General features: G+C 47.2%; 2 protein-coding genes across 13 annotated transcripts in view; both read left to right on the forward strand.

Annotated features, from left to right (window-relative positions):
- pleca (plectin a) overlaps window positions 1-12,373 on the forward strand; it is a 102,278-nt gene extending 89,905 nt beyond the window's left edge. For all 12 annotated transcript variants that reach the window (XM_056413944.1, XM_056413953.1, XM_056413961.1 and 9 more), the window contains 3 exons: window positions 268-3,615; window positions 4,143-11,027; window positions 11,625-12,373. In XM_056413944.1, coding sequence (XP_056269919.1) covers window positions 268-3,615; window positions 4,143-10,325 — 9,531 coding nt within the window. In that variant the 3' untranslated portion in view covers window positions 10,326-11,027; window positions 11,625-12,373. The remainder of the gene's footprint in view (window positions 1-267; window positions 3,616-4,142; window positions 11,028-11,624) is intronic.
- Window positions 12,374-14,821: 2,448 nt separating this feature from the next.
- LOC130193550 (doublesex- and mab-3-related transcription factor B1-like) lies at window positions 14,822-18,708 on the forward strand. The gene is made up of 3 exons (XM_056414074.1): window positions 14,822-16,012; window positions 17,922-18,142; window positions 18,251-18,708. Exons 1-3 carry the CDS (start codon window positions 15,439-15,441, stop codon window positions 18,377-18,379), a joined length of 924 nt encoding a protein of 307 aa, XP_056270049.1. The 5' UTR covers window positions 14,822-15,438; the 3' UTR covers window positions 18,380-18,708.
- Window positions 18,709-18,717: the final 9 nt, after the last annotated feature.

Below are 18,717 nucleotides of genomic sequence, written 5' to 3' on the forward strand. Positions count from 1 at the left end.
GTATCACAGATTATATAAAACATGAATCAATTCAAATACCTCAACTGCATGAGAGCAAAGTGGAGTGGCGTGCTGTGATGTGGTGACGTAAAGTGTTATTCTGTGTGAACACATAACTTGACAAGCATTTCCCTAAACTGTATTGTCTCTCTAGTTAAAAGAACAATTAACTAATATATTCTCATTTCCGTGTACCTACATGTTGTATTTTGTCGTCCTAACATGTTCTCAATTCCCTTTGATCCCTCTTTGCTTCTACTAATGCAGAAAGCTTCAGAGAAGCTGAAAGAAGAGGAGAGGAGAAAGATGGCGGAGATACAAGCGGAGTTGGATCAACAGAAACAGTTGGCGGAGGCTCACGCTAAATCTGTAGCCAAAGCCGAGCAAGAGGCCCAGGAGCTGAAGATGAAGATGAAGGAAGAAGCCAGCAAACGGCAAGATGTCGCCGTGGATGCTGAGAAACAGAAGCAAAACATCCAGCACGAGCTGCATCATCTGAAGAGTCTGTCGGAGCAGGAGATCAAGTCCAAGAGCCACCAGCTGGAGGAGGCGCTGGTCAGTCACACCAAGATCGAGGAGGAGATCCACATCATTCGACTCCAGTTAGAGATGACCATAAAGCAGAAGAGCACCGCGGAGGCCGAGCTGCAGCAGCTCAGAGACAGAGCCGCCGACGCCGAGAAGCTCAGGAAGGCCGCTCAAGAAGACGCAGAGAGGCTCCGCAAGCAGGTGACGGAAGAGACTCAGAAGAAGAAGAACGCAGAAGACGAGCTGAAGCGGAAATCCGAGGCGGAAAAAGAGGCCGCCAAGCAAAAGCAGAAGGCAATGGACGATCTGCAGAGATTCAAAATGCAGGCAGAGGAGGCGGAGAGGCGCATGAAGCAGGCCGAGGAGGAGAAGATGAGGCAGATCATGGTTGTGGAGGAGGTGGCGCAGAAGAGTGCCGCCACGCAGCTGCAAAGCCATTCCACGTCCTTCACCGAGAAGACCACGAAGCTGGAGGCGTCCCTGAAGAAAGAGCAGGGCGCCGTTCTGCAGCTGCAGGAGGAAGCCGAAAAGCTCAGGAAGCAACAGGAGGAAGCCAACAGAGCCAGGGAGCAAGCGGAGAAGGAGCTGGAGACGTGGAGACAAAAGGCCAACGAGGCGCTCCGCTTGAGGCTGCAGGCCGAGGAGGAAGCTCAGAAGAAGAGTCGGGCCCAAGAGGATGCAGAGAGGCAGAAGGTAGAGGCGGAGCGCGATGCCAAGAAGCGGGCGAAAGCCGAAGACGCGGCTCTGAAGCAGAAGGAGAATGCAGAGCAAGAGTTGGAGAAGCAGAGGAAATGTGCAGAACAGGTCGCCAAGCAGAAGCTGTCCGCGGAGCAGGAATGCATCCGGCTGAAGGCCGACTTTGACCACGCCGAGCAGCAGAGGGGCCTGTTGGATAACGAGCTGCAGCGTCTGAAGAACGAGGTGAACGCCGCCGGAAACCAGAGGAAGCAACTGGAAACGGAGCTGGCCAGAGTGAGAAGTGAAATGGACGCTCTTCTGCAGATGAAGATTCAAGCCGAGAAGCAGACGATGTCCGCCAACGAGAAGAGCAAGCAGCTGCTGGAGGCCGAGGTGTCGAAGATGAAGCAGCTGGCCGATGAAGCGACTCGACTGCGATCGGTCGCCGAAGAGGCCAAGAAGCAGAGGCAGACCGCGGAGGACGAGGCGGCTCGCCAGAGAGCCGAGGCCGAGAGAATACTGAAAGAAAAGCTGTCCGCCATCAACGAGGCAACTCGCCTGAAGACTGAAGCGGAGATCGCCCTGAAGGCCAAAGAAGCAGAAAACGACAGACTGAAGAGAAAAACTGAAGAGGAAGCTTATCAGAGGAAGCTGCTGGAGGATCAAGCTGCTCAGCATAAACAAGACATACAGGAGAAGATCACGCACCTGAAGAGCTCGTCTGATTCGGAGTTGGAGAGACAGAAAACAATCGTGGAAGAAACTCTGAGACAAAAGAAGGTGGTGGAAGAGGAAATCTACATCATCAAAATCAACTTTGAGAATGCTTCAAAAGGCAAGTCGGAATTAGAGGTGGAGTTAAAGAAGTTGAAGGGCATCGCAGAGGAAACCCAGAAGAGCAAACTCAAAGCTGAGGCAGAGGCTGAGAAACTCAAAAAGTTTGCTGCCGAGGAAGAGAAGAAGAGGAGGGAGTCGGAGGAGAAGGTGAAGAGGATTACCGCGGCGGAAGAAGAGGCAGCTCGACAATGCAAAGCCGCTCAGGAGGAAGTGGAACGTCTCAAGAAGAAAGCTGCCGAAACGAACAAACAGAAAGACGAGGCTGAGAAGGAGGCGGGGAAGCAGGTCGTTCTGGCCAAACAGGCAGCGCAGAAGTGCAGCTCAGCGGAGCAGAAGGCCCAAGAGGTCCTCAGCAAGAACAAAGAGGACGGCCTCGCTCAGGCCAAGCTGAAGGAGGAGTTTGAAAACGCCAAGAAGCTCGCGCTAGCGGCCGAGAAGGCCAAAGAGAAGGCGGAGCAAGAGGCTGCCCTGTTCCGGCAAAGAGCGACGGAGGCGGAGAAGCAGAAGAAGTCTGCGGAGGACGAAGCCGCCAAACAAGCCGAAGCTCAACAAGACGCCGAGAGACTGCGGAAAGAAGCCGAGGAGGAGGCCTCCAAGCGGGCGGCCGCTGAGGAGGCGGCGCTGAAGCAGAAGAAGCAGGCGGATGAAGACATGGCCAAGCACAAGAAACAAGCGGAACAGGCGCTCAAGCAGAAGTCCCAGGTGGAGAAGGAACTCACAAAGGTCAAACTGCGGCTGGACGAGACCGACAAGCAGAAGGCCGTGTTGGACGAGGAGCTCCAGCGGGTGAAAGGCGAAGTCAACGACGCCGTCAAGCAAAAGGCTCAGGTGGAGGAGGAGCTGTCCAAAGTCAAGACCCAGATGGACGAGCTCCTGAAGCTGAAGCTGAAGATTGAGGGAGAAAACCGGCGCCTCATGCAGAAAGACAAAGATAAGACACAGAGTCTGCTGGCGGAGGAAGCAGGGAAGATGAAGAGCCTGGCGGAGGACGCTGCCAGGCTGACGGTGGAAGCTGAGGAAGCAGCCAAACAGAGACAGACCGCTGAGTCCGACCTGGCCGAACAGAGGGCGCTCGCCGAGAAAATGCTGAGGGAGAAGATGCAGGCCATCCAGGAGGCCACGAAGCTCAAAGCCGAGGCCCAGGAGCTCCAGAAACAGAAGAACCAGGCGCAGGAGAAAGCGAAGAAACTACAAGAGGACAAAGTTCAGATCCAGCAGCGACTTGATAAGGAGACAGAGGACTTCCAAAAATCACTGGAGGCTGAGCGGAAAAGGCAGCTGGAAGTTTCAGCTGAAGCGGAGAAACTGAAACTGAGGGTGAAGGAGCTCAGTGACGCTCAGTCGAAAGCTGAAAAGGAGGCCAAGAAATTCAAAAAGCAAGCGGACGACGCAAAAGTGCGTCTCCAGGAGACGGAAAAGCAAACGACAGAGACCGTTGTGCAGAAGCTGGAGACTCAGAGGCTGCAGAGCACCAGAGAGGCCGGGGACCTGAAGGGGGCCATCGCAGACCTGGAGAAGGAGAAGGAACAACTGAAAAGGGAGGCAGAGGAACTTCAGAAGAAATCTAAAGAGGTATTTGAGATGAATTATTAACACGGTCAGGTCACTTAACACAGTCGTGTTAATACACACGCTAACTAGCTGTACAGTATTTAACGGTATTTGTGGAATCACATGTAGCATGTCATGCAAATTGCAGCAATTGATATGAATGCACAACACTGCAGAGTTCAAATGGTCACTAATACTGACTGAAATACTTGTATTCACTTAATTACAGAAAGTTAAATTGTTAAAAAGACGGATATGTATTGCTTAAGCTGAAGAGAAGTTCCCTTTGGTCTTTGCACGTATGTTGATGATAGAGCTTTAGCGTCAGAGCGGCTGGTAGGCAGAACGTGTAACCGGTGGCTAGAGGGAAATGTTTCTTTCCAGACTCGGTCTGTTTCTGAGCTTCGTACAGAGTACAGAGAATGGGATCAGTCTTCTTATCCAACTCTCAGCAAGAAAGCACATTTCCAATATTGTTTAACTGTTAGTCTTAATAATATTGCATGCAATGACAGTTGACTAATTCCGTTCTCCTCTTTTCCAAACAGATGGCAAACGCCCAACAAGAACAGATTGTGCAGCAGCAGGCCGTTCTTCAGCATTCTTTCCTCACAGAGAAGGAGCTGTTGTTGACAAGAGAAAAGGCCGTGGAAGAGGAGAAGAGAAAGCTGGAGAAACAGTTTGAGGACGAGGTCAACAAAGCGAAAGCTCTCAAAACTGAACAAGAGCGTCAGCAGAAGCTCATGGAAGAGGAGAAGAAGAAACTGCAGGCCATTTTGGATGACGCCATGAAGAAGCAAAAGGCGGCTGAAGAAGAGATGAAAAACAAACAGAAAGAAATGGAAGTGCTTGAAAAGAAAAGGCTGGAGCAAGAGAAGCTCCTGGGAGAGGAGAACAAAAAGCTCAGGGAGAAACTTCAGACTCTGGAGGTCGCCTCCAAAATGAAGGACATTAAAGTCCAGACCGATGAGGTTCCTGAGGAGCAGTTAGTTGCCATGACAATGGTGGCAACAACACAGAAAGTGTTCAATGGGTCTGCTGACGTGGACGGAGCGAAGAAGGGTGCAGAATCACCATTTGCGTTTGATGGCATTAGAGGGAAGGTTCCGGCTCAAAGGCTTCATGAGATTGGCGTCCTGACCAAAAAGGAATTGGACAAGTTGAAAAAGGGCAAGGTCTCGATGCAGGACCTTGGAAAGACTGACAAGGTTCAGTCATGTCTGAAGGGTCAGAGCTGTGTGGGAGGGATCTTGACTCCATCCAAACGGACAATGAGCGTCTATCAGGCCATGGCTGAGAACGAGATCACTCCGAACACGGCCACGATGCTCCTGGAGGCTCAAGCAGCTTCCGGCTACATCGTAGATCCAGTGAAAAATAAACTCCTCACTGTAGACGAGGCTGTCAAAGATGAGCTCATCGGCCCTGAGCTTCATGACCGGATGCTGTCTGCAGAGCGAGCGTCCACTGGCTTCAAAGACCCCTATACCGGAGCCCGGATCTCTCTCTACGAGGCCATGAAGAAGGGACTCATTGAAAAGGAGCAAGCCACCAAATATCTAGATGTACAGCTGGCAACTGGCGGCATCGTCGACCCCATCAATAGCCACAGAGTGCCCCTTCAGACTGCCTACAAGCAAGGTCTGTTTGATGCAGACATGAACAAGAAACTCACCGATCCCAGTGAGGAGTGCAAGTTATTCATCGACCCCAGCACTCAGGAGCAACTCACCTACAGACAGCTGCTGGAGAGATGCTCCAAGGACGCAGAGACAGGACTGCTGGTGTTACCAGTAACCGAGAAGGCTGCTCAGAGTGAGAGAACGTACACGGATCAGGAGACCAAAGACGTGTTCAGTACGTCCACTGTTGTCGTGCCTTTTGGAAGGTTCCGAGGCAAAACCGTCACCATTTGGGAAGTCATAAATTCAGAATATTTTACAGAAGCGCAAAGAAGAGAATTGATTCGCCAGTACAGGACAGGCAAGATCACGGTCGAGAAAATCATCAAGATTGTCATCACTGTTGTGGAAAACAAGGAGAAGGATAAAGAAAACGTGTTTACTGGTTTGAGGGCTCCGGTCTCTGCCAGTGAGCTGTTAGAGTCCAAGATCATAAACAAAGACCTGTTCAACAAACTGAGTAATGGCAAGATAACGGTGAAAGAGATCTCTGAGATGGAGTCTGTGAAGAAGGCGCTACAAGGAACACCGAGCATCGCTGGACTACTCAATCAACCAACCAAGGAGAAAATGACCTTCTATCAAGCTATGAAGGAGGAATTACTGTCACCAGAAACGGTGTCGACCCTTCTGGAAGCTCAGGCAGCGACTGGGTTTGTGATCGATCCCGTCAAGAATGAGAAGGTCCCCGTTGACGAAGCCGTTAAGTCGGGTCTTGTGGGCCCAGAACTCCACGAACGACTCCTGTCCGCGGAGAGAGCCGTCAGCGGCTACAAAGATCCATACACAGGAAAGAAGGTGTCTCTGTTTGAAGCCATGAACAAAGGCCTCATAAAGAAAGACCACGGCATCCGTCTGCTGGAGGCACAGCTCTCGACGGGGGGGATCATTGACCCCGTTAACAGCTGCCGCGTCCCACACGAGGTGGCCTGTAAACGTGGATATTTTGATGAGGAAATCGGCAAAACCTTGAACAAAAACACTGACGACACAAAGGTGTTTTATGATCCCAACTCACAAGAGCATTCGACCTATGCACAGCTCATGGAGACGTGTGTCCCGGACAAAGAGACCGGACTCCTGTTGCTTCCTCTTTCAAAGAAGGCGGCAAAAAAGCCAAAAGAAGACAAACAGGTTTCAGAGGCGAAGACGAAAGAGGCGCTGAACCAGTCCACCATGGAGCTGGACTACGGCCCTTTCAAAGGTAGAACAATCACAATTTGGGAGATCATACACTCTGAATACATCACTGTGGAGCAAAGGATACAGCTGATTCGCCAGTATAGAATGAGGCAGGTTACAATTGAGAAGTTGATAACGATTGTGGTAACAATGGTTGAAGAGCAAGAAGGCAAAACAAAGGAAGAGGCCTGTTTTGAAGGCTTTCGAGCCCCAGTCACTGCCAGCTCTTTGCTTGACTCCAACATCATTGATAAGGCTACATTTGACCTCATTCAACAGGGTAAAAAGACGCCTAAAGAGGTGAGTGAGACTGATAAAGTACGGAAGTACTTGCAGGGCACAGACCGCATTGATGGTATCACTATGGGAGATGCAGATGAGAAGTTAAGCATATATCAAGCAATGAAGAAGAACGTGGTGCAGCAAAACACTGGGCTTGCGCTACTTGAGGCCCAAGCTGGAACCGGCTTCATAACGGATCCGGTCAGGAATCTGAAATACTCTGTGGATGATGCTGTGAAGGATGGAGTAGTTGGCCCAGAGCTTCATGAGAAACTTCTTGCAGCTGAAAAAGCAGTGACTGGATACAAAGATCCGTACACAGGCAATACAATCTCTCTATTCCAAGCCATGAAGAAGGAACTTGTTCTGAGGGAGCATGCTATTCCTCTCCTGGAGGCTCAGTTTGCAACAGGAGGGATCATTGATCCAGTCACCAGCCACCGTGTTCCCAATGATGTGGCCATTGAGCGTGGCTTCTTCAGTAAAGAGATGTCCAAGTCCTTCAACGAGCCCTCGGGCGATGTCAAAGGCTTCACCAATCCCAACACCAATGAAAGTGTGACTTACAAGCAGTTGGTGGAGAAATGTGTAAGAGATGCCAACTCTGGTCTTTGCTACCTGCCTCTGTCAAAGGTCGAAGCTCCTACTCCTGTTGAGAAATTGTATCACTACACAGAGGAGCAAGCCCAGACGGATCTCGCTGACACTCAAATTGAGATCCCTCATAAGAGTTTTGAAGGAAAGACTACGACCATTTTGGAAGTCATGAACTCAAACATGCTGCCTGTGGAGGAGAGGCTGCGCCTCATGGAGCAGTATCGCTTGGGACGAATCTCAAAGGGCAGAATGATAATCATCATCATTGAACTCATTGAGCAAAGAGAGACTCTGAAGACGGAGCAGAGCATGTCGTGTGATGTAATCAGAAGAAGAATTACTATTGAAGAGTTATACAGCGCTCGAATTATTGACTTGCAGACATACAACCTCTTGAAACAAGAAAAGATGACAATTCGGGAGGTAATGGAAATGCCGTCGGTCAAACGGTACCTCTTTGGTACAGGCTGCATCGCTGGAATCATGTCGGACAATCCTCCAAAGATTAGCATTTACCAGGCAATGAAAAACAAACAGATTAAACCTGAAGTCGCTTTGAATCTCCTCGAGGCTCAGGCAGCGACGGGATTCATGATCGATCCAGTGAAAGATGAACTTCTAACAGTAGATGAAGCGGTACGCAAAGGGCTCGTGGGCCCTGAACTTCACGACAAGCTTCTCTCTGCTGAAAGGGCAGTTACCGGTTACAAGGATCCGTACAGTGGGAAAGTGATTTCTCTCTTCCAGGCAATGAAGAAAGACCTTGTTCCTGAGGATTATGCCCTGAGGCTGTTGGAGGCCCAGAATGCCACTGGTGGATTAATTGATCCTGATTACTACTTCCGCCTCCCTACAGATGCTGCCATGCAGCGTGGATACATCAACAAGGAGACGCTCGACCGAATATCTGAACCGACCGAGGATGTGCAAGGCTTCACCGACCCCACGACCGATGAGAAGCAGTCCTACGCCCAGCTACTGAAGAGATGCAGAGTTGACAAAGCAAGTGGGCTGCGGCTGCTCTCACTAGCGGACAGAAGGCTTCTCTTCAAGGGTCTCAGAAAGCAAATCACTGTGGACGAGCTGCTTCGTGCACAGATCATCAGCCAAAAGACGTACGACGAGCTCACAGATGGGACCGTCACGGTGGAGGAGGTCAGCAGAGAGGTGAAGAAATACCTGGAGGGTACCAGCTGTATTGCTGGTGTGTTTGTAGAATCTAGCAAAGACTGCCTGTCTATTTACCAAGCCATGAAGAAGAACATGATCAGACCCGGCACTGCCTTTGAGCTCCTCGAGGCGCAAGCCGCCACAGGATATGTCATTGATCCGATTAAGAACCTGCGACTAACCGTCCTTGATGCTGTGAAGATGGGTGTTGTTGGCCCAGAGTTTAAAGAAAAACTCAACTCCGCTGAACGAGCAGTCACCGGCTACAAGGATCCTTATTCTGGCAAGATAATCTCACTGTTCCAGGCGATGAAAAAGGGCCTCATTCTCAAGGATCATGGCATTCGCCTGCTGGAGGCTCAAATTGCTACCGGTGGAATCATTGATCCAGAGCAGAGCCATCGGCTGCCCGTTGAAACGGCCTATGAACGTGGCCTCTTTGATGAGGAAATGAACAAAATCCTCACCGACCCGTCCGATGACACCAAGGGCTTCTTTGACCCCAACACCGAGGAAAATCTCACCTACCTGCAACTGATGGAGCGATGTATGATCGACCCCAAAACGGGCCTCGCCCTCCTGCTACTCAAAGAGAAGAAGCGCGAGAGGAAGACGTCATCCAAGTCCTCCGTTCGCAAGCGTCGGGTCGTCATCGTGGACCCAGAGACGGGCAAAGAGATGTCCGTGTACGAGGCGTACCAGAAAGGGCTCATCGACCACCAGACCTATCTCGAGCTGGTGGAGCAGGAGTGCGAGTGGGAGGAAATCACCATCACCTCATCCGACGGAGTCGTGAAATCCATGATCACCGACAGGCGGTCTGGCCGGCAGTACGACATCGACGATGCGATCTCGAGGGGCCTGATCGACAAGTCGGCTCTGGATCAGTACCGCGCCGGAACTCTGTCCATCACGGACTTTGCAGACAGGCTCTCCGGAAACGTGAGCGGCGTCCGATCACGGTCGTCCTCCTTTGGCTCCTCCTCCTCTTACTCCATGACCTCAATACCCACCATCAACGCACCGGCAACCACATGGAACGACCCGACTGAGGAAACTTGCCCCGTGGCCGGAATCTTAGACACAGAAACACTGGAGAAGGTGTCCATCACCGAGGCCATACACAGAAGCCTTGTGGACAATATAACAGGTCAAAGGTTACTGGAAGCTCAGGCTTGCACTGGAGGTATTATCGACCCGAATACGGGAGAGAAATTCGCCGTGGCGGACGCGATGAACAAGGGGCTCGTGGATAAAATCATGGTCGACCGCATCAGTCTCGCCCAGAAGGCATGCAATGGATTTGAGGATCCCAGAACCAAAACCAAAATGTCCGCAGCTCAAGCGCTGAAGAAAGGCTGGCTGTACTACGAGGCTGGCCAGAGGTTCCTCGAGGTCCAGTACCTCACTGGCGGATTAATTGAACCGGATGCCACCAGCAGAGTCTCCATCGACGAGGCCTTGCAGAAAGGAACCTTGGATGCACGCACTGCTCAGAAGCTGCGAGACGTCAGCGCGTACTCCAAGTACCTCACGTGCCCGAAAACCAAGCTGAAGATCTCGTACAAGGACGCCATGGAGAGGAGCATGATCGAGGAGGGCACGGGTCTGCGCCTCCTCGAAGCATCGGCCCAGTCCAGCAAAGGCCTGTACAGCCCCTACAGCGTCAGCGCGTCAGGCTCCGCCTCCGGCTCGCGGACCGGCTCCAGGTCCGGCTCCAGGAGAGGCAGCTTCGATGCCACCGGATCGAGTTTCACGACAAACTTCTCGTCCACGTCCTCTTCCTACAGCTCACCGAGCTACGGCCGCCGATACTAACGAGCGACGGTTTCCTCAGGGAAGGGCGCCTCCGCTTGTATTCTGCTCTGCATGTGGCTGCTTCAGGACACGTTGAATAATTATGTGTATTTTATGTGTCACATTTACTTTTAGTTATGTCTTTGCTATTGCGTCAGACGTTCTGATTACCGGACTGTAAGCAGCATACGCAGGAGCCGTTATTATTATTATTATTTCCAATATACATCACAAAAGTTTCAAGTGTATGTGATGTCTTTTTTCGTTTGGATTTTTTTAAAGTTTAAGGACTTACTGTTCAGATTTTTATTTACAATATAGAGTGTGTTACACTAGAACTGCTCATTACCTGATTGATACCAAACAAACATTTCTGTACATGTGTAAATTTCTGAATATTAGCTAAATATTAGCAAAAGAAAGATTAAATGCCACTCTGCAGAGCAGAATAAGGACTCTCTCCCAAAGATGAATACACACTGTCTGCTTTCAGAAGGCCAAGCTTCAAGATCTTTCCTCTCCCGGCTCCACATATACTCTCCATTATCTCCATTATCTACTCCATTCCCCGTTGTCTGTCGTATAACCTGGAGTTACAGCAACATGCTCATAACCTGAGATGAACCTCGAACAGCATGCGCCACACATGGAGGGATCATATGATGACCATTAACACCACCTGACCGGGACATCACACAAGGCCTTTCTGGACCCTTTAACAAGGTACGTTTACAAAAGACTGATATTCAACTACACTACCGTTCAGAAGTTTGGGGTCACTTAGAAATATCCTTATTTTTCAAAGTAAAAATATATTTTTTTTCACTGAAGATAACATTAAATGAAACATAAACACACTCTACATAGTTAAAGTGGTAACTATTCTCTGGTGTTAATGAAGTCTACAGAGGTGTGTAGAGGCCCATCTCCAGTGTTCTAGTGGTACATTGTGTTATCGCCTTAGAAGACTACCGAAGGGGTAGAAAACCCTTGAAACCCTTTTCATGTGAGCGCAGCTGAAAACAGTTATGCTGGTGAGAGAAGCTATAACACTGGCCTTCCTTTGAGCCACAAGAAGAACTACATTAATATTTACAATAAAAATCATTATTTATAATCTTGTCAATGTCTTTACTATATTTAATATTAATTTTTCAATTCATTTGATAAATAAAAGTGTGAGTCTTCATGGGAAACACCACATGGTCTTGCTGACCCCAAACTTGTGACCGGTCGTGTACGTCTCATGTTTTGCAATTTCTCGGTACGTTTGTGTCGTTCCGGTTCTGGAGTCTCATGTTGTTGTTTCTTCTGTTTCAGACGTCGTCCCCACAGTTCATCTCCAGCTCTTTGTCCCCCGGCATTAACTCTTTGTCCATGATTTTAATAGAACAAATGTTACAAAAACACAATTTCTCATATGACATTTCATTCTTATGAACTTATTTAAAGGCCTATAGCGTGCTTTGTAAATGCCTGCAGAATACTCTGAACCCTTCAGTGCTGAGTATGAGAACAAGAAGCAGCTGGCTGACGCATGACTGAAGAGCAACGCTGTGAGCCACAGTTTAACTTTAGGAGAACGGTTCATGTCACTGTCGGCGATGTCATCCTCACACAGGGCTACCATGTCATGTTTCAGGGTTTAATAGCTCAAATAACCCCCACCGTACACAGATAGTAATGTAATATATGCATAGTTCATTGACGATTGAGAAAGATCTTTAAGCTTCGCACAGACTCAGAATTTGTATTTTCCACAGCATACAGTTATTTTAATCCTCCTTTGTAAAGCAACATATGTGATCTCTATCATTTTATTTTCTTACTCTTTATTTCTGCTTTGCATGATTTACTGACATCTAAATAAAAAAAAGAGGTGCAAACACAAAATAGTGGAATCCATTAAAGAATTTGTTTTACTATTAAGTTTGAAAAGGTTTGAAGGATGTATTTTAATGAGGGTTGTCAAACCTTTTCCAAAAGGGTGTATTTATAATAAAATGGTGACATGGAATTTTATTGTAACACCATACCCTATATGTAAATAAACATGAACATTAAAGTTTTCTCTCTGGTTTCGTCCTTGTTACATGTTGGCTTTAAATTAGGGCTGTCAGCGTTAACGCTTTAATCTATGCGATTAATTTGGCCGCACTAAAATATTTTAACGCAATTAACGCAACTTTGATTACTTCCGGTGTTCGTTGAAGTTTTTACATTCAAACCGAGTGTCAAACCGCGGCAGTACGGTTTAACACTGTTTCCGTTTTTAAAACAATTATTTCTCCGCGAAAATAAGGAGCAGAAATCAGTTTAAACTCGTGGATGAATCAGTCGGGTTTCCTCCTGCTCCTCCTTCCTCCCGTCTCCCCCTCTGATACACAGAGGAACCGAGGGGCGGGCGACGGAAAGAACTCGTCACACGAAACCTTCACCGTGATTGGTCAATCCGTTTGTCTGTCAACATTTTGGGGAAAAAACAACCAATGAACACTCAGTAAATCACAAAGGACCTCCCACCTCACGGGTGAGGCTCTATAGCAGCCTGTCAGTCAGAGAGCAGAGAACACGGCGCGAGGACAATGAGCCTCATTGAATAGAGCTGAGATTGTTCTGGAATGTTTGATGTATAACACGTGGGTATGAGTCATATGCAAACGCCTTTAAAAGGTGAATTTTGTTGTTGTTGTAAAATGTATCAAATGCCCCCAGCCTCCAGAGGGTTAACGTGACATATGTGAATGTCAGTCAGTTACCAAGGCCACTGGTTCTGCTGCTGTTCAGTGTTAAAGATGACAGGACCAATGGGGTCTCAATATACTTCTTTTTTTTTACTAATCTGATGTTTCACTGAAGAAACAATTTATCATCCACAATATTAAATACCTCGCTGGCACTTTATAGGTAGGAGCCTCTTTGAAAACACAGCTCTGTGTGAAGTTTGGTCTTTAAAAAGAATGAACTTTTAACTTTTAACTTTTAATTGCAATTAATTAATTTCAGAATGTGCGATTAATTAGTTAATTTTTTTTAATCGATTGACAGCCCTACTTTAAATCAAATATGTTTACTGTGTAGATCAGGGCTGCTCACACTTTTTCAGCATGCGAGCTACTTATTATGTGACCAAGTCAAGGCGATCGACCGACGGGGGGGGGGGGGGCGGTGCTAGTGACTTTTTCTTTGCTCGTTCCCGATGCGCGCAAACCGGTGTCGGGAGCTCCGCGGCGCACGAGACGGCGGGCAGAGGACTGTTAACGCGACACGTAGAGACAGAAATGACATGCTTCTGCTGTAATGTGGCGCTATAGAGAAAGTGACAGGGGGGCCGGCCAATTTTTTTTAATGTCATGCGATCTACCAATACTACGCCGCGATCGACTGGCAGGTCGCCGCGATCGACGTATTGAGCACCCCTGGTGTAGATGCAGCACACCAAATAACAACATGCTCCACTTTAGTGATATTAAAACCTCTTAAAAACAAACTTATTTATTAGGCCTCTGCTAGAATTATTATGGTGACACTTCATATTTAAACCTCTTGATATGTCTGGTATAGTACAACATGGAAATACTTCTAAAGTACTCGTTAGCCCATTGAAAAAATAATTTATAGTATGTTGAAAAGTCAGAATAGTATCTATAAAAGGTTTTTTTAAGCATTCTTAGTATAGTATGTCTAAATTAAATCATAGGAGAGTTTTTTAAGAATACATTTTGGCTTGGTAAAAAATGTATGTTGAATTTTATTTTAGTATTCATATTTATAGTAAAAAGAACCTCTAGAGGTCTATCAAGTCTCTTCTGTGTCCTTTCCTTCCTCCTCCATCCTCACTTGAAGCCGTCACAAAGGATGGATCCCTGAGGAGCCTTGAGCACCAGGAAGTGGATCAGGCTGACACGCCCCCTCATGGGTCCTCGGTTATTTGATTGGACGCTGCAGCTGTGACCTCGTAACGTCTAACCTAAACACATGTGACCTCTGGTAAACATCACGTGGTCAGGAAAGAGGAAGGTGATCTGATCCGTTTGAATGTTCATTGGAGGTCTGAACAAAAAGGACAACAGACAACTTTCATTTATAAAACCATATCTCTTCTTGATCAGTTATGTCCCTCAAGAACTTGTATTATGAATACAATTATTAAGTCAGAGAGCTGAAGTGATGAAGCACTTTTTACACATATACTATCATTTCCATTCAGTCAAATGATCCATAAATAAGACAATAATAATAAAACATTCCGCCGGTAGAAATCGGTCCTGCAGCCTCGAAGCAGAACAACGTATAAATACACAACGCAGTTTAAACAGGAAACAGAAACATCTCTACTGTAGTATGACAACTGTCTATTAGTACAGTGATAACCTTTATTAGTACAGTGATAACTCCCTTTATTAGTAGGACAGAACTTTATCAAAAAGTCAAAATAAAGAAAGGTCAATTTTATAATATCTTCACAATATTTAGTTTAAAAAAAAAGAATGATTGGAAAACGATGCACTTTTATGTTGGAAAAGAGTCGTAGTATAGCATGTCGAAAAAAGTGTAATGAAAAGGCTTGGTCTACTATGTCAAGATATATAATTATGGATTTCATTAGCGGATTTGACTAATTTTAGGACATTTATTTTAAAAGGGTTATTTGTGCGTTTGCATTGAAAAGTTGAACTAAAAACAAAACGTATCTCCTAATCTACAGATATCTATTCAAACATTCATGGCCACAGATTCATTGGCGTTTCCATTTCTAAATGTCTGCAGAACGTCCCCACAGCGCCCTCTAGTGGCGGCTGACGGGAAGAGCACCCCTTTCGTCTGTGCTTCTATACTCGGACAGACCGGTGATACATATGTAGCGGTCCCGGGACAACAGGTGTGCGCTGCGGGGGTAAAGACGCCGATTCCCCTCGAGGCTCCAGGGCCAGACGACCAATCAGCGCCTGAGTGGTCTTAATGGCCTCTGGCCGCCGGCCAATGTCCCTTTCCCACGGATGAAAACGATACATTTAATACAGAGTTCATCCCAGGTCACTCTCGCTGTATTTAAGCCCCACACGTGTGACAAGGGGTGAGTTCAACAACCATTTAAAAACCAACAGCAATAAAAGAGCATCTATTCTCCCACATGTCCTTATCCAAAGAGCACCTGCCGGTCGGGGACTCAGAGCACCTGCGGAAGCCGAAATGCACCCGGTGCAGACACCACGGGATCATCATCCCGCAGAAGGGCCACGTCCGGTTCTGCCCGTTCGTGGAGTGTGGCTGCTGTAAGTGCTTCCTCGTCACGCAGAGGACCAGGCTCACGGCCCTCCAGCGCAGCCGGAAGAATGCCTCGAACCAGCCGCAGAGGAAGCAGCAGCGACCCGCTGTCAGCCAGGTGGAGCTAGCGGCGGAGGGGACTCGTAGCACCGGGGCCCGAGAGGACGACGCCGGGCTGTCGGCCGCATTCGGAGCGCAGGATCCCCCGAGGGACGGGGTCCCGGGGCGAGCCGCCGCTACCGGGCCGAGGGACGGGGTCCCGGGGCGAGCCGCCGCTACCGGGCCGAGGGACGGGGTCCCGGGGCGAGCCGCCGCTACCGGGCCGAGTAGCCTCGATATCCAGAGTCGAGCTGCCGCGGGGAGACCGACGTCGGCCGGTTGGGACGGCGGGAAGTTGGTGCCCTTCGGTTTCAGTGACGAAGAGCCTGGCGCACGGTTTAGTACGTCATTTATTATTATGTTATACGAGTCAGCCATCGTTAGTGATATAACATGTTTGAAAACAACTGGAGAAGCTTTATCTAGCGTTTATTTACTTACATTAAGATAAAATGTTCAACAAAAATGGCCGACGGGACGAAATGGAAATAGCGTAACATTTATAAACATGTCACGTTATTTAATGTCCATCCAAAAGGACAGACACTCTCAAACAACAACTTCGTAATTTGCGACTAAAAAAACCTTTAACTATGTATTTTATTTTATTTAAACACGAAGGCCTAGCTACGCGTCCATTGTTATGACGTCATCAACGGTCATTTAACACCTGGCTGCAGCTCATTGAACAAAACGGCGCGGAGAACAACGGCCTCTTTATATTAAACGTATTTATAGTGTCTGAGTATCTTAAAAAACGCTATATAAATTAAATACATTATTATAATTATAATTATATGGACATAGTCCGTGATTTCATTTAGAAGAAGAACTCTCCGCCATGTTATCATGGATTTACAAACTTAAAAGAATGCAACCAAATTGTATAAAATCGAAGTATAATAACTTTAACAATTAGAAGAAAACATAAGATTATTAACTAAAAACTAATCCACACCCATAGCATGAATTAATAGTAATAACCACTTGTTCAATGTGAATAAGTGATGTTTTTATTGGTCATAGCATATATACACACATTATATATATATATATATATATAGACAGTGATGAAACACATTGAAGTTCTTGTATTATTTCCATTTCATGCTCTTTCATGTCTACTTTAATAGTTACATATAAAAAGATAAAGCTGTAAACCGGTTCTCTCAGGACAGCAAACAATTTTACAGAATATTATGCATTTATGTAAATTATAACAGTAAATGTAAAAGGAGTTTAAAAAAAGAAACGCACATCTACAGCCGTAAACGCAACATGCACATGAATGCAGCAGCAATACAAATCAACTATAACAATGAGTTATTTTGCTTTCTACAAATAGAGTAAAGTATACATGGCTGATACTTATACATATTTTAGTGAGGGTGTCACAGTTCTCCCTCATACTTTGTCTAAGGGGAAAAGCACAACGGGAATGAGGTCTGCTATTGGTTGTTAAGTCCCTGCTTTATATGATTCAACGGCCAATAGGAAAACGGTATTAAAAGAAACCAAACAGTTAATATGCGGACTCCAAATATTATTATTAAATAGATTCAATGCAACACACAAAACAAACACGTACACCAAACAATTAACCCTCTCAAAATATAATATCATCCCCGGATCCCAACAGTCCCATTATAAAATAACAAAAATATTACAGGTACGGCATTTTAGGTGCGCAAAGGGATACGAACACGGTTCGTACGGTCATGGAAAACCTGGAAAAGTCATGGAATTTTAAAATGGTTATTTCTAGGCCTGGAAAAGTCCTGACAAAAAACTTAATCGCAAAAGGTTGGGTTAAAGTCATGGAAATCTGGTCTAGTCAATATTCATTCATGCCGAGTTTGAAATAATGTTTTCAAAAGAAAGACGGTCAAAATATAAGTGGGCATAAGAATGAATATTTATATAAATGTGTTTTATTTAATCAAACAATTGTCTCCCATTCATTTGTGCCATTTAAGGTATACAGTACGCTTTGGAATTCTCATTGTTTAAATACAACATTTTCTCTCTTTTTAAAAAATTACTTTTTCATCGTAAACACCGAGATTTCAGTTTGGTCATCGAAATATGGTTAAAAGTCCTGGAAATCCATCGGTCAAAATGTGAAAGAGGCCTGTATAAACCAAAAAGACAGACATATGAGATCAATACAAGGGACTACACCCCGTCATCATGAACTTGTTGCCATATGTTGGCCCTTATAAGCTTCCAACGTCTTTCCTTTCCTTCCAGGGGCCCCTTACCTCGGTGAACTCGGCCAGGCGGCGGCTCTGCCGGTGATTCACGTCCCGTGGATGCCGGGTTTCCCCGGCGGCTACGGGCCGTGTCCCAACCTCCTGCTCAACGTGCCGTGGGCGCTGTACAACAACGGCCTCCGCGGCGCCGGGCCCCTGATGCTCCCCCGCTTCGAGCCGGCCGCTCTGCGTTACCCTCCTCCGCCGGAGCCCGCCGCTGTGAGACCGCCGCCCCTCTGAATACCGTAGGCCGGCCGCAACGCCAACAAACAAAACCGCCGTTACGACCTAATGGAAAGAAACTATTGTGCGTGTGTTAAATGTCAGGACTGCAGACCCGTGTTCTTCGCCCTTCGACCCTCCTTCGAGGCCCCCCGGGAGGAGGTGATGTCCTGGCGGCACGCGCCGGCGCCTCCGTGGGAACACACGGAGCTGGACGTGGAGGAGCTGGACTGACGCCGTGAGAGCCACGTCCTCCAGGGGGGAGTCTGTTCACGCGGTGCCATGAACGTTCTGCACGCGGTTCGGTTGTAACGCATCGATAAGAGAGAAGGCCGTCGGTCCGTGATGCTCATTATTTTGTAGGTCTCGTTTTACACTTGTTTACTAAGAGAAATAAAAGATCTTTTCATATACATCTTTTTTTGCTTCTTTTTACCCGATTCACGGAGAGGGAACAGTTGAGGGATTTAAACTTTACGATGGAAGTGAACTAAAAGCTCGGCAGCTTACCCAACGACGGTCCACAGCGAGGCGAGTCCAGTGACTTGGGGCTAATCGAGAGAGAAAAGGAC

The sequence above is a fragment of the Pseudoliparis swirei genome, chromosome 1 (assembly GCF_029220125.1).
Source record: "Pseudoliparis swirei isolate HS2019 ecotype Mariana Trench chromosome 1, NWPU_hadal_v1, whole genome shotgun sequence".
Taxonomy (NCBI): Eukaryota; Metazoa; Chordata; class Actinopteri; order Perciformes; family Liparidae; genus Pseudoliparis; species Pseudoliparis swirei.

Bases quoted from the DNA above. Each gene is read 5' to 3' on its own strand.
- LOC130193550 (XM_056414074.1), top strand. From the start codon at position 15,439: ATGTCCTTATCCAAAGAGCACCTGCCGGTCGGGGACTCAGAGCACCTG. The intron at 16,013-17,921 runs GTACGTCATTTA...CTTTCCTTCCAG, and splicing joins AGAGCCTGGCGCACGGTTTA to GGGCCCCTTACCTCGGTGAA. The intron at 18,143-18,250 runs GTGAGACCGCCG...GTTAAATGTCAG, and splicing joins CTCCGCCGGAGCCCGCCGCT to GACTGCAGACCCGTGTTCTT.